This window comes from Esox lucius, chromosome 18 (assembly GCF_011004845.1).
Source record: "Esox lucius isolate fEsoLuc1 chromosome 18, fEsoLuc1.pri, whole genome shotgun sequence".
Classification (NCBI taxonomy): domain Eukaryota; kingdom Metazoa; phylum Chordata; class Actinopteri; order Esociformes; family Esocidae; genus Esox; species Esox lucius.
This window is the reverse complement of record NC_047586.1, coordinates 15,522,591-15,538,200: the sequence shown is the minus strand read 5'-3', so window position 1 is coordinate 15,538,200 and position 15,610 is coordinate 15,522,591. Positions and strand designations below refer to the sequence as shown.

At 43.6% G+C, this 15,610-nt stretch overlaps 1 protein-coding gene across 1 annotated transcript; it reads left to right on the top strand.

The window, feature by feature from the left end:
* The first annotated feature begins 691 nt into the window (after window positions 1–691).
* ism2b (isthmin 2b) lies at window positions 692–14,245 on the top strand. Its single transcript, XM_010882478.3, has 6 exons — window positions 692–745; window positions 5,775–6,029; window positions 7,149–7,470; window positions 10,386–10,526; window positions 11,603–11,671; window positions 11,823–14,245. The coding sequence occupies exons 1-6, from the start codon at window positions 692–694 to the stop codon at window positions 12,338–12,340; spliced, it is 1,359 nt and encodes a 452-aa protein (XP_010880780.2). The 3' UTR covers window positions 12,341–14,245.
* Window positions 14,246–15,610: the final 1,365 nt, after the last annotated feature.

Below are 15,610 nucleotides of genomic sequence, written 5' to 3'. Positions count from 1 at the left end.
GACTTCATGGCTTGGTTCAGAAAGGCACGGCTGTCTATGTAATGATCCGCACTTCACAGTGCTTGTCAAGGCAAAGAATGACCCATTAAGTCCAAGGAACTCTGTAAAGTTCCAAGAAAGACTTGAGTTGAGGCATAAATATGGGAAAGGTTATAAAGATCTAGCTAAAGCATAGGGGTCATAATTTCAAGAATTGCGAAATCAAAGAAGTTTGGAACCATCCATGCTCTTATTAGAGCTGGCTGCCCGGCCATACTCCATACAAGAAAGACAACCATCTCTGTAGCTCTCCCTCAATCTGGCTAAATGGAAGCTATTCCTGAGTAAATGGTGTATGACATGTGGCCTGAAGAAATCTGAAAGCATTTGGAAAAAGAGTCTGATAGGGTGCAAGCAAAATCTAACTATTAGGTCGGAATTCCATGCTCAACATCTGGCAAAAACACCTGGCTAATGTCCCAATGGGGAGGCATGGTGCTGGGAGTATAGCCGTGGGAATTAGGTGTGCAGCAGCCCACCCATCATACCCTCAGCACTTGTTGCCCGCCGTTCTTCAGTGTGATGTGCGTCAGAGGAACTTATGGGTACCCACCATCCATCCATTTCGGACTGAGAGATTGGTCAGGATTGAGGGAATGATGACTGGAGCAAAATACAGAGGTCCTTGAAGAAAATCTGATCTAGAGCACAGATGACCTCAGACTGGGGAGAAATACTCATCTTTCAGCTCAACAACAACAATGAAGTAAACTTCCAAAGACACTTCTAAGTACTTAATCCATTTAAAATATACAAATTAATGTGTCTCATCTTCCATTGCGCGCATGACAATTATCGATAATTTCTGTGTCACGGTCATATCTCCAAATGGCTCACCCACCGAGTTGTAAACAACTATCCTCCCTCCTACATAGTAGAAGCTGCGAAGACGTGCGTAAAAGCTATTTTTCAACCAGAACGACGAAGACACTGATCAGGATGAACCTGCATCGCGGGTAAGGGGACGTCAGTTCCATAAATGATTAGCGCGATAGAAACACAACGCATCAGTACTGGAATATGACACCCACCCAAAATCCACCCATCCATAAGGAAATGTACCCAACTATTTTAACTTAGTCGAATAAACCGTTCACCGGTGCGGACTGAGAGAGTGAGTGGGGATATGTGCGTCTTCTGTACTTATAGCCCAAGTTGTCTGGTTTTATGGGAAGGCTTTAAGGTCTTTAGACATTGACCTAGACGCGGCATACAGGTAGACAGAGGGCGAAAGAAGAAATCAGACGCTTTGAGTCGTGGTCAGTCGTGTTATAGTACGTCAGTGGGATATGTATTGTGCGTCCGATACCGTCGGATGTTAGTGCACATCTCTATCAAGAGGAAGACCTTGAAGCTGTTTTTTGCTTGTTTACTTTCCTTCCTCTGAAGAAAAGACGTTCTGGAAAAGAAAACCCCAAAAGGACAAGTATTTTTTTTCAAAGGAAAGAAGACAAGCTAAAGAATAAATTGGATAGATTGGGGACCTAAAATACCGTTACTTCCCAATCAAGTTGTCACTTTAATGGAGAAAATGTTTCAAGTCAGAGGGAGATGTCTAACGATACTGATTGTCTTTTTAGTTTTTTTTGTTGGTTTGGTGATGGGCTTTCCCACAAAACACCATTACAGACTCCATAACGGTGTGTCTTTGGAGGTAAGAAACATGTAATTATTGTTTTAATCTACTAGATATTATTAATGCGCTGCCAGGTATTAATGTGTTCCAATTACCACAAGGTTTAGATTACATGTAAAATATTGTATTTAAATTAATTTAGCAGACGTAAATTATTTTCGCACCACTTATTTCTTCAAATTACATTTCCCAGAAAATTACCATTTGTATCCTGCAGTACAATTCTGCATTATCATTTGCAAAATTGAAACATTAACATTACAGCAAACTTTAATTAAGTCATCACAGACGCAGACTGACAATGTCGTGCACCCATAGCGGATTGTCATTCCCCCTCCCTCAGTGTACCAAAGGAAACACATATCAGTACATGTCTAGGTTCTGTTCTGTGTCTCTCCATGTATAGTAAGGTATCTTGGCATCCAAGTCAGTCTAAGCAAAGCAGCATAGTGTTACACAGCAGCTACAAAACATTCAAAGGCTGTATTCCCTTTGAACACTCACATACAGGTCTCTCAGATCTGTAACAGGATCCAATAGGGGTGTTTGTGTGACTCATGGACATATATGGGTGTACAAAGCTGTGTGTGTGTGTGTGTGTGTGTGTGTGTGTGTGTGTGTGTGTATAGGGGCCTTAAGGGTCACCATGATCAGAATCAGATGTAAGAATGGAAGAAAGATGCAAACAGACAGATTCTAGTTTGCTGTAATGAAGCTTTTGCTTTGTACTTTCTCTCCTATCGGTCTCTCCCTATAGAAGCCCTATTTATGTCTCAATGCCATGATTCATGATGGAAGTCAGTGGTACATCAAACAGTTAGGGAGAGAATGACAAGGGTAGAGAGAATGTGAGGAAAAGAAAGACAGTGATTTTGTGACTAGTGGTGCTAAATGCATGTTTCGGGCTCCAGTGACCATGTGCCAACATAGTGACTTTCTTGTTCATGCCAGTGTAACAGGGTACAGGAGTGTCTGGTTTATACGGTAGAAGAGTGGGAGGGCACCGCAGCAAGATTTTACATATCCCAGGGGAGTGAAAGGAACCCCCTGACTCCCACTCTGGATTAAGGTCAAAGGTCAGCCCGGTTGATGTTTACATTGGCCCTTTAGCCTACTAAGTTAGTGTGGAATTTCCTGTTTTGGGTTTTCCTCTCATCATGGGGAGGAGTGTTGAGTGCGCATGGCCTCATTCCCAAATATTGAGACCTTTTTGCCCTATCAGTTCTGTGATCCACCCCACTCTCCTTTTCTCCCTCTTTTGACCTCTTCAAACTCTTTTTCCCCCCATCATTTCCAAAAGTGGATCAAAGAGCCCCATAGTTTATTGTTCCTCTGTAATGGTTTAGAAATGGCCAAGTGCAGAGGCCTTTGATATCTGTGGACATATAAATCATGCCTGACGCCCGCCTGCCTGCTGTGCCTGTGTTCTCCTCCTCTCCTCATCCATACAGTACTGCACACCTCCTCTCCAGCTTCAACATCCATACAGGACTGTGCACTTCTGCTTCTGCTTCATCATCCATTCAATACTGTAAACCTCCTGCTCTCATGATTCATCATCCATTCTAGACTGCACACCTCCTCTTCTCCTGCTTCATCATCCATACAGTACTGTACACCTCCTCCTCTCCTCTGCGACATCTTCCACACAGTATTATACAACCCCCCGTCCTCTTTTCTCCAATCCCTGTTGAATCCGTGTCAGCACCAATGACCCGGTCTTGCCATTCTGAATGGGCCACACCCTGCCCAGGACACTGTGTCACGTTGGCAGGGGAGTTCAGTGGTTCTTCCTATGTTTTGGGTCGGAAAGGCCAGGACTCCCACTGCTGCAAATTCCTAGTGTCTCTCAAAGACGGACCATAGACCACATACCATTAAACAATAGACTTTGATCATCAGGGAAACCACTCTGCCGAAAGAGTGAGGGAGGGAGTTGGAGACGAGAGAGTGGGATCAGCTAGAAAGAGGAGGAAAGGGATATAAATGGAGACTGAAAATTAGTAGCGTTTGTTTTCTAGATCTTGTCCTGGATATAGCTTTCGACCGCACAACACAGAAGTCAGATCAAAATGTGTTGGAAACCATTTTGTAACTCTAACCCGCTGAGCAACATCATTTTAAAGACGTATTTTTCTACCAGAATGTATATTCAATGTCCTTTCAACGTCCTTTGCTTAAGCCTTAGACAGACCTGACTGGGAAAAAGGGGAAGCAATCCCAATCTTTCTCTGACTCTCTCCTAGTATCCAATTCTTACCTTAGTATCCTGTCCTATTTCTCTCCTCTTCCTGTGTCATCCTCATGCTGTTTGACAGGGGTTGCCTCTAAATGGTGACCATGTGTTCTCATATTTGGATCTGATCTGACGCAGCAGCCAACTGACAGCCACTGGAAAAGTACGGTCTGTTCTCGTGCCCATAACCACAACTCCTAAACCGTTTTGTCACCACTCCAGATTTTTTTTCCTCCCTTATTGTTTTAAACGGCACCACATTGCAGACCGCAAACTGGAGCAGCTCCAGTCACTGAAGTCCTGTCAAATGTCTATTTATTATCACTGTGGATGCTGGCTGAATGAAACGCTTACTGTAATAGGAGTTACCTATAGGCATTGATCTAGGAGAAGCCCAATGAATCAATATTTATTTTATAAAGCCCTTTTTACATCAGCGTTCTCTGCCTAAAATCCCACATAACAAGTAATGAGATGTTGAAACAGTCGCTAGGGAAATCTCACTAGGAAGGCAGATATTTTGGAATAAACCTAGAGAGACCATTCGTCTTCTGGCTGTGCCGGGTGGATGAGAGTGTGTGGCCTTTCAAGGCCTTTTTCAAAAGTAATAAATGACATAGGTGCTTATATTTGTCTTAATTCATGCATGTGCATGTTATACACATGTAAATTGGATTTGAGTTTTTCATAACCCACTCTCCCTTTTGGTGAGTGGGGTTACAGACAGGGGTCAGCCATTAGGCTCGGCAGCAAAAAAAGCTGAGTGACAGAATTCTTTCTTGGTTCGGGAATTGGATCCAGCGACCTTTTTGTAACACCCTTAACAACTAGACTGCCATTAGGCTATTTGCATTACTCTTCAGGAGTGCATTTAAAATTCATTTGGCTTTACCCAATGTTTCAAGAACAATAATTGTGGTTGTAAATGCTGCAAAAAGGAGGAGTCAATTTAAATGTAATTTGGCTTTTCATAACCAAAGTTTCAAGAACAATAATAGTAATTGTCAAGTGTGCGAAAAGACAGATCCTCCAGAGAAAATGTAAATGTCACCTGGCTTTTCAGAGCAGGCCGAGAATAGCCCCTCGCACTCTGCCTACCATAGCCAAAGATAAGGCAGAGTTCTCTCCCACCGCACACACCCCGGGGGGTGCAAAACGGGCCAAAGACAAATGTGGTCATTTACTCAACCTTCTCAAATCAAATCCTCACCCTTCTTAAATCCTAACATCAACCGTTTTAGTGGAAAAATTTCAGACTGATTTTCCAGTCGGCTTTACCCTCCCTAGTTAAAGTAACAGTGACCTTAGATTTAGTCACTGACAGGTGTCTGATGCTCAGAATCCGACCGAGAGGGACCTGAAAGGGAACAACAGCTTGTGTGTACAGCAAGTAGCTGTGTGGTGCGACAGCACATCGCGACATGTTGAGGGGTGACACGGGGCCGGCCCACCCTCCGTCCCAGGGGTCCCGCCACTCTGAGGCCCTCTCATTAAAACTAGAGAATCTGGCACAGGCCTCTCTTTGTCAAAGGCAGGGCCTTGGCTGCTGTGGGGGGGGGGGGGAAACCCCAGAAAGGACCGGGGTTGGTTTGTTCATCTGTTGGTTTCCCTAATAGTTTTTCAAAGCTTTGAACCATGGTTACAACATGGTAGAAATTTTATAGGCGTTGACAGCATAAAGTCAATCTGTGTGTTTTTGTAGCTTTTTTAGCAAATAACCCGTTACAGTAAGTGAACCAATATGCCCTTTTGACCGGCCTGTAGCAATCATTCAGTACGTTATAAATGTTATCCCTGTCTTCAGATCAGTCCAGTCTACCGTGCTGATGCTTTATCGAGGTGTCCTTTTATCGATCTTCTCAGGCAGGTGCTCAGCCACCCTCCAGTGGAGTCCATCCTGGACCAGAGGCCCTGGAGCAACAGAACCAGCTCCAGAGCCTCCTACCCCCTGCTACCGAACACCGCCATAAGAGAAGGTGGTCCCACGCCCAGCACCGCTCTGTAGGGGTTCTGCCCCAGCCTCAACCAGAAGAGGAGACCAAACCTTTTGTTCTGGACCTGAAGAACTTCCCTGAGCTGGCCAATGCAGATATCAGCTCCCAGAACCCCAACATTCAAGTGAGTGATAATATCTATTTGGAAGAAAAAGCACTCTCAATGCGCTTTTACCAGGCTACATTGAAATTCATCCACTACTACTGGTTACCTCTATGGCATGATGATGGAGATATGCCGGAGATGTGAAGATCTCAACATACCTCTTACACTAGTAGTGGCTCTCAATCTGCCTCATTCCTTCCATTTTCGATGATTTCTTCAGATATTGGCCTTAATATCTTTCATTTAATTTATCTCAGGGCAGACAGTTACGTCTTTTGGTCGACATGGGGAAGTTCCGTTAAGGATCTGGTTAGCTGGAGCTATATGTCCTCTTATGGGAATAGTTTCATATTAAAGCCCCTCTGTTAGTTAGTCCTAAGATCTGTCCCAAATGGCACCCAGTTTCCTGTTTAGGGCACTACTTTTAACTTTGTGCACTATAAGGAGTAGTATGATCTATTTGAAGCCCTGGAGCTTTAACATCTAGAATGATTTATACATGCAGTGGGCACCTGCCAGTCTAATTAGATGTAATACAGCATGATACATTATGTGATTGACGTCTCAATACGCAATGCACATCTCATTATTGGCTGGGTACATCAGAACTATATGTTATTCAGGTTAAGTGCCCTGGTACAACAAGTTGGGATGGGAAACTTATTTCCCATGAGTTTCTCAGTCATGTATTTCTTCTGCCAGGACTTTCCAATGCATCCAAAAGACACCCTATCTTTTTGTTTCTTAAAAGTTCAAATTAATACTCCTGCCTCCCACAAATGTCTTGTCTGAGAAGCTAAGAATTATGCCGGAATCATGCCGGAAGTGATGATGGAGGTACCAACAACCTCTGATCAAAAGACCAAATCCAAATGGCCCAAACAAGTGACTTGTCCTTTCCATAAGTTGAGTGCCATCTATCGGGGTGGGACATAAAATGTGTGTCCTGACTCTCTGTGTTCACTAAAGATGCCAAGGCAATTATTGTGAGAGCTGCGGTGCTGGTGTCCTGGTGGCCCTCATACCATCACAGCTACCATAAGCTCCGGCTTCATGCACAGATGCCAAGGTTGCACAGATGTAACACAGTGTATAATATCACTTCCTAAAGCACACTCTCGTGTACCCCCGTCCCAGGTAACCATTGAGGTGGTGGATGATCCTAACCTGGAAGTGGAATTGAATCTTGCAAAGGACAGGGACTGGGTCCCTCCCTCCTCCCCGTCCACTGTGGACTGGCTCGGGGGCAAGAAGCTGTTCTGGCCCCTGTTCTGGGGCTACACGGACACGGACTCCAGCGAGGACGGGACGGGCCGCTCAGGGCTGGGGGAGACCGGAGAGGAGGGAGATGAAGATTACCCATTAGAGTACGGTAGCGAGGAGCCCCTCCTCAGTGGAGTGGGAGTAGACTGGGACAGCCGCTGGAACGAGGGTTGGGATGCCACCCACAGCTACTATGGTGAGGCTTCTTCTCTTCTCATCAGGCTGGGTTTGCACTGGCAGAGCATCTCGGATCTTCTGCCAATAATTATTTTATGATAATATTTATATATAATATTTTTTTTTTCCCTATAGCTGGGAAAACGTTAGAATTATCCGGTCTTACTCGCTGTCACGGCAGCCATCTTAGTTAACACCTCACCTGGGGTCATTTTGACACTTTGAGTCAACATGTATTTACGTGCACAGCGTGTCAGTCATTTTGGCTTCCAGGTAAAGGTTCTGTGCCACAAAAGTAAAAAAAAAACCTATTCATTGGAAAACCTGGAAAAATAATGATCTTCTATCCACTGGCATGGCATATTTGTGTGAGAGTTATTGTGAGAAATGGTATCAGAAAAGTTGCAGATGCCACCTAAAGTTATTGAAAAGTCAAGATGAAACAAGGGAATGTAGAAAAGTGCGTTCAAATAAATGCAAATTGTTTTTTTGGAGAGGAGTCTTGACAACAAAAGAGAAAGACGGAGAGGTCAGTGGTGGAGGAGGGGGGGGCAAGGTAGCAGGGGCTGTGCTGACTGTGCAAGTGAGGGAGCTATCCTCACCGAGAGCACTCGACCAATATGCCCATTGTGGAGCTTCAGCCTTTGAAGTGGACACTGGGTCCCAGCACACAGCTCGCTATGGAGGCCTGCTGTCTTTTGAAGATGGGCTCGATGCGCTCGCTAATGGCAGTGTGAGCCTGTTCCCCCGGACGGACAAAACAGCCCACTGCTTGTGCACAATTAGAGGGCAGATTGGGAACAGGGGATGAGAAGGGCCATTCGGCTGGGTCTTTCATCCCCCCCCCCCAGGCCCCCAGACCCCCAGACCCTGGCTCGGCCCTCTGCTCCGAGCCCTAGGCGGCAAGGTCTTTTGAGCCAGTTCAAGAATTCAGGGGCTTTCGGGGCCATGCATAATATTTACGGCTCTATTGTTTTCTGTTTCTCTTAATCCTCCTCAGTGCGTTTTCTGTCTGCTGCCTGGTGGGAAAAGAGCAGCGAGCCTTCTGCCTGCACAGCTCCGCAGAACAGACCTAATGAAAAGAGAAGGGACGGGTAGGGAGGTGGAAACACGGGCAACTTTAATGTAAATCAAAGACAAAGTGAGTTAGGAGGATCATGACTATGGCAGTGGATGGAGTGGACGCAACTTCATCGTTTTGAATGAGCGCAGGTTTCCATTAATAGAACACAGACATAAGATACTGCCTTTTAAATCTGAGTCACACATTTTTTGGCTCCACTGTTCTGTTGAGGCTAAGGGTTGATTTTTGACAAAGCGACAGATTATTAACTCCGGCAATTACCCTGGACCTGAAACCTTCAAGAACCAAAACACGGTTAATTCCCGATAACCTAATGCATTGAACAGTTTCTCTGAGTATAGGAAGCGTATGAGCTTGTGCATCTGGCTGCGTTTATAGACTTATCAACCTTGAATGTTGCTAAATGAGGTGTAAGTGGGTTAGGAACAAGGCGAGCAAGTCTAGTAAGTGGTCAGATCCAAAAGATCTGAAAGCTCGTAGTGAACATAAAATATGTATGCCAGACTAGCGTAATATAACGTTGGGGTTTCCCTTCTGTAATTAAACGCTCCGGTACTATTCCTGTGTTCTGGCCACATGGTGAGTTGGCAACACCACAAAGGATCCAAGCTGCACTGCCACCAAAGCTGCCATTTCTGCGCCCACCTCGTCTTGTCTGTAATCGAGGGTAGACATGTTTTCGGTATCATTAACACCAGGCTCTTTCAGAAGGCAGATCGACAACTTCAGCCCCAGTGAGGGGACACACTCTAATTTGGCAGAGCCTATATTACAGGACCTAGGAAAAGGTTAGACCAGAGGAAAATGTATAAACGGAAAACAACCATATTTACATACAAGCTTTGTTATGGCTTAAATACTCTATGATAATTGTTTTTGCACATAGAAGTTATGGGTCAGCATAGATTAGAATTTCAACAAAAAATGTTTATAGTGTTGAATGAGTTTCACAATAATTAGAGCCCTTTGAGCCCAAGCATGAAAGCGGTACTATCAGATATTCAGTACCATGGATAGCAGTCAGATCAAATTACCGCCAAATCTGGCGCTCCGGTTCACCAACCCGTGTTGGACGCAGACACTATCTGGGCAAGTTGCAGGGAGATTTATGAAATTATGTTAGCCTACTTTCTTTATTTATAGCTGGGATCTGTAATTTTAACAAAAACAAAGCAGTCACCCCACATTTTTCCAGCGCCATCCCTCAGCTTTGTATGACATAGTAATACACTACTGGATGGGTTAAGATAAGTGTATTACAGACAAAGCTACTCAAGAGTTTCTTGTGGCTCAAGAGCCACATTGCGAACCCCTGATATGGTAGAAAATACCATCAAATGAAAGTTGACTGTGTGCATTTCTACCCATAGTCATTGTATTATTTCAAATCCAATGCGCTGGAATACAGAGAGATTTTTTTTGTTGCTGTCACTGGTCTAGGTGTGCAGTTATTCTCCTGTTGTGTTGTGCGCTTATAAAACAAATGCAGAGACGTGACAGTATGGCGTTTACTTGGGACAGACTGCAGCTATGTGGCGTGAGATATAAGTGCCAAACCTCACACATCCCCATTCCCAGGAGTGATGGGCTTGCTTGTCGGCGATATCATTTGGCTCCACAACAGCTCTACTTTAAAAGCAAACAACTGACTGGGATGTTATTGTTACCATCAGATTATTAGACAACACCTTAAAAATCATCAGGCCTTACATACTTTATTAGGAAATGCCTGTCTGAACAGGTGTGTGAAACTGAAAGTGAGTCTGACCAGTCAGAGTTACAGTTATCCAAGAAAACATAACCACTTTTGACGATCCAAATCATGAATAGGTTTTCCCAACTCCTTACAGAGAAGGAGGACACAGAGGAGTGGAGTGCCTGGTCTCCTTGTTCAGTGACCTGTGGTCAAGGAGAGAGGAAGAGGACACAACCTTGTGGTTACAGCTGCACCCTAACAGAGGCCTCCAAATGTGACATGGAGCCTTGTCCAGGTGAACTTTTATACACAGCGTGTATTCCAGATTCTTGTCCAGGTGAACTTTTATACACAGCGTGTATTCTAGATTCTTGTCCAGGTGAACTTTATACACAGCATGTATTCCAGATTATTGTCCATGTGAACTCTACACATAGTGTGTATTCCAGATTCTTGTCCAGGTGAACCTTATACACAGCATGTATTCCAGATTCTTGTTCAGGTGAACTTTATACATAGCGTGTATTACAGATTCTTGTCCAGGTGTACTTTATACACAGCGTGTATTGCAGATTCTTGTCCAGGTGAACTTTATACACAGCATGTATTACAGATTCTTGTCCAGGTGAACTTTATACACAGCGTGTATTGCAGATTCTTGTCCAGGTGAACTTTATACACAGTATGTATTCCAGATTATTGTCCGGGTGAACTTTATACACAGCGTGTATTCCAGATTCTTGTCCAGGTGAACTTTTATACACAGCGTGTATTCTAGATTCTTGTCCAGGTGAACTTTATACACAGCATGTATTCCAGATTATTGTCCATGTGAACTCTACACATAGTGTGTATTCCAGATTCTTGTCCAGGTGAACCTTATACACAGCATGTATTCCAGATTCTTGTTCAGGTGAACTTTATACATAGCGTGTATTACAGATTCTTGTCCAGGTGTACTTTATACACAGCGTGTATTGCAGATTCTTGTCCAGGTGAACTTTATACACAGCATGTATTCCAGATTCTTGTCCAGGTGAACTTTATACACAGCGTGTATTGCAGATTCTTGTCCAGGTGAACTTTATACACAGTATGTATTCCAGATTATTGTCCGGGTGAACTTTAAACACAGCGTGTATTGCAGATTCTTGTCCAGGTGAACTTTATACACAGCATGTATTCCAGATTCTTGTCACCAGCTCCTAGTCCCAAGCCACAGGGTGTAAGGGGTCTGATTCAGCCCAGCGCTAACACACCATATTCAGCTGATGAAAGTTAATTAATCAGTTAGTCGAATAGGTGAATCATCTGTGAGTGCGTGTGAGAGGCTTAATTATCCTTATCTGGATGGTACTGTTCTCTCTGCAGACGATTTCAACACTGTTGCTGAGACTTTCCCCTTTGAAATGGAGAACGGCACTGAACCTTTCGGCACAGGTATGTTGAAACAGCGTACCCTTAGCGAGCGGGTAAAACAAATAAATGTATCAAACTAGCAGACATGGATAGCAGCTGAAATGATTGCTGTACCTGCATGTGTATCTGCTGTATTTCCATCAGACATGGTCTCCCTCTCATTTCCCTCTAGATGTGGACACCTGTGACAAGTGGCTGAACTGTAAGAGTACCTTCCTGCAGAGGTACCTCAGCCAGGTCCTTTCGGAACTACCCAGCTGCCCCTGCGCCTACCCCTCAGCTGTCGCGAACACGGTAGTCAGCGTCTTTGACGAGGGACACGGACGGTCCTACCGTTGGCGCGACGCCAGCGGCCCCAAGGAACGCCTGGACATCTACAAACCCTCCGCGAGGACTTGCGTCCGCTCGGCCCTCTCCGGCAACGTCGCCACCCTCGCCGCCCAGCACTGTTGCTACGACGACCGCGGCCGTCTGATCACTAGGGGGAAGGGTGCGGGGACGCCCAACCTGATCAGTACCGAGTTCTCCCCGGAGCTCCACTTCAAGGTGGACGTGCTACCCTGGATCCTGTGTAAAGGGGACTGGAGTCGTTTTCATGGGGTGCGGCCACCCAACAACGGACTGGTCTGCCCTGAGAACCCCCACCAGGATGTGTTCATGAACGAGCTGGAGGAGGCCCGGGAGTACTGAGGACGCACGCAGAAGCCAAAACTACACTACCCAGAATGAAACAGCACACCGGGTCTAATCCTAACTTGAGAAGGCGATGAGTGTAGGACTGTGTTGCATTGCATTATGCATGTTAGGAGAAGGTTCAGGTTGATTTCAAGTTAGGATTCGGCACATTAAACATCCTGGGACCAGACCCAACAGATCAGAACCGAACTTCTTTGAACTTAACTGAAAAAAAAAAAGAATATGCACTCCTGTCACAATGCTTGCCGACGTGTTTTCCTTCCAGCATGGTACCAAGCTCATTGTCTCTCTCTCGTTGTCTGTCCATTAGTCTGGTATGCACTTCTGTGTGCATGTAAGCGTGACGTTGCCTGTTGGTGGCCTTTTGGTGTTGTAGCTCTGTGGGACTGACGATTGCAACATAAACACCCTAAACGAACTTCCTAATCTGTTCTCACTGTTTGATACTGTGCTAAGTCTTATTCTGTAGAGGGCAGTGGGTGAGACTGAAAGTGCGGGATTGGGGAACGTGTCGTGTCCAAACTATAGATATAGTCTAAACATTTTATGCTGCTATGAAAACATTAGGTTTGATAGGTACTTTTTGGTGATCTATAATTAAACCAACATGCTGAATTTGCCGAAAGGTTGTTATTCTAAAATGTTTAAGCTGTGGCAAGAATTTGGTCTAGAGGAATATGTTTACAAGCACAGGCAACCACACCTAGCACCTCACGCTCATTCATGATAACATGCCAACAGAACATCTTAGAAGCTTGGAGGTGGAGATAGTCTTCTGGTCTGGACTGAACTTATCATCCTCTGTTTCATCAATGACAGTGTTGAGAATTTTCAATCATGGATGTTTTTACAGTTTTCTCAGGGGGACTCATGTTGTTAGAGATTATAGCCCATATATACCTCAACAGTGGAGCAGCATTCGGAGCCAATAGTTCAGACTGCACATTCAATCTGACATCGGTACCTATTGGGGAAACGGAAATGTTGGATCTGCAGTGTAAATGGAGGAAGAGTGGATGAAGACCGTATTCATTAGGAAACATGAAATTGTGCTTTTTGTGCGTTTTTCGGCAAGACAGTTTTTATGTCAATAGTAATTCAAGTTCAGTGGCTGTTCTATTCCGTTACGATAAGTTGCATTGTTCTGCGTAGACAATTGTTGGACTGGGATCTGTTGGCTTGAAGTCTTAACATTATGCTCAAAGCCTCTTTCAGGAATATTTTTTTTGTGTGCTTGTGTGTGCAAACATGCATTACATTTTGGATCACGCTGTTGTTTTAAAAGAAGGCACTTTATTTACAGTATATATACAAATGATGGCATTTATGAAATGTACCCATGTTTTTCTCATTTTTTATATGTTGTAATGTTATAATTGTGAAGGGATAACTTGCTGCATTGTTCATTTGTAAAGTATGTTATCATTTGAGTTTGTTTAATTGCATGGTTGATCTTTTGTGATATCTTAAACTAGTATTACACTACCATATGTTCTTGTACAGTATTTATTGTCTGTTTTTTAAGTCTGCTAAAGCTTTGAAATGACTCTGCTAAAACCCACATGGTGCACTATTACAGACTAGGGTTGCAGAATTCACAGAATTCCCTTTCCCACATTTCTGAAATCAGCATTGCAAAAGCTGCAAGGGAATCATCCAATTGGGAATTCTTCAATGGTGATCTCGGCCTTGAGAAACATTAGGAAAGGTTCTGGAATTTTGAAACCCTACAACAGACAGAGACACTGTGACGCCACTGTGACATCACTGTGACGTCAAAAGGGAAATTACCTGCCTCACATGACATGACCACCCAACAGCAACTCTATAAAGTGTCTGTATATAATTTTATCTTTTTATTGTTCTACAGTGCTATGAAAATATGTTGTGACAAAGACAATGAAGAATATAAAGACATTTGCATTGATTGTCTGGTCCTTATTATTTTCTTCTGTAAAGAGGTCAGATGCTCTGTGACAATAATAGAAGTCTTTGGAACTCTAGACGTTTCTATGTGTTGTCAACTTCCTTATCAGACCATCTACAATGAAACATGAATATGAAAATAATATTCATTTTTAAAAAGATACTTTCTTACAATTACAAACATTTAATTCTAGGAAGGCACAATGAGATATTAATTTCGCCTAGCAGAATAATAAGGCAACTTAGTAGTTACGCACAGTAGGGAACTTCCTTACCAGAGGATATGACATAGATGTGGTGGAGTACAAAGAGTGATGAATGAACATACACAATGCAATGGGGAATGGAACAGTCAGTAAAAAATCCTCACTACACTTTGCAATAACTGTTTTTGCCACCTTTATTTGCAATCACTGCCACCAAATGCTTGCTGTTGACCAGTCTTTCACATCACTATATAGGTTGGTAGGACGGGTGGTTAGGCTTGGCTCCAGGATGAAATGACTGAGGGGGCATTTTATATAAATGAGGGGCCATATCTAATTCATATGCCATTTGCAGAAAACTGGCAGGGTGCACAGATTCTTTCTGGAGGGGCAATGACCCCCGGTTCCGTAGCGCAACAGTTAGATTTTTGTCACATAATATCCACAGCTGCAGGAAGTAGAGGTGTGGCCGTTTGAGTTTTTTCCAGAGAAAAACACTGTTTTACACGTGGTTCAGGATTAGCTCCTGAATGCCGCTAAGGGTGGCCCTGTTCTTTTTTTGGTGTAAACACGTCTAAACTTCTTTTCAGAAGGGGCATTTAGCTTTGCATAACTTTTCATTATATAAAAACAAATAATATAACCATGTTTTGTTGGTACACGCAGCTTCCCTTTCTTTCATATTATAATTTGGTTGAGGATCTGATGATATTTCATAACCAATTCAAACTAAATAAATACAAAGGAAATTTGAAAAAATCCTACTTTTTCAGGGCACTGATAGTACAATATGTGGAGACTCACGTATTTTGAGATGCTTACATAATTGTTAAACTGTAAACCAATCTGTGTGAGGTTGGGTTTTACACTTCTAGTGTTAAGGTGACTTCAGATGAGTTGTTTGTGGAATGCGTCCAGACAGATGCTGACCACATTTGTTCTTAGAATAATACATAAATATCCACAGATGTGACGACAGAACTGGAAAGCATACCTGGGTTCAAAGACTATTTGAAATATTTTCAAATACCTAATTTGTGTTTGACCGACATTACCTTGCGTAATGGACCAATGACATAGTTGTGCATCTGTAAACCCTGCCCATCTGGCACTGCCCACAGGCTAAAACCAA

Excerpts from the sequence above, each read along its gene's own strand:
- ism2b (XM_010882478.3), top strand. The coding sequence starts at position 692 with ATGACCTCAGACTGGGGAGAAATACTCATCTTTCAGCTCAACAACAAC. Across the intron at positions 6,030-7,148 it reads CCCAGAACCCCAACATTCAA|GTAACCATTGAGGTGGTGGA; the intron begins GTGAGTGATAAT and ends CCCCCGTCCCAG. Across the intron at positions 7,471-10,385 it reads TGCCACCCACAGCTACTATG|AGAAGGAGGACACAGAGGAG; the intron begins GTGAGGCTTCTT and ends AACTCCTTACAG.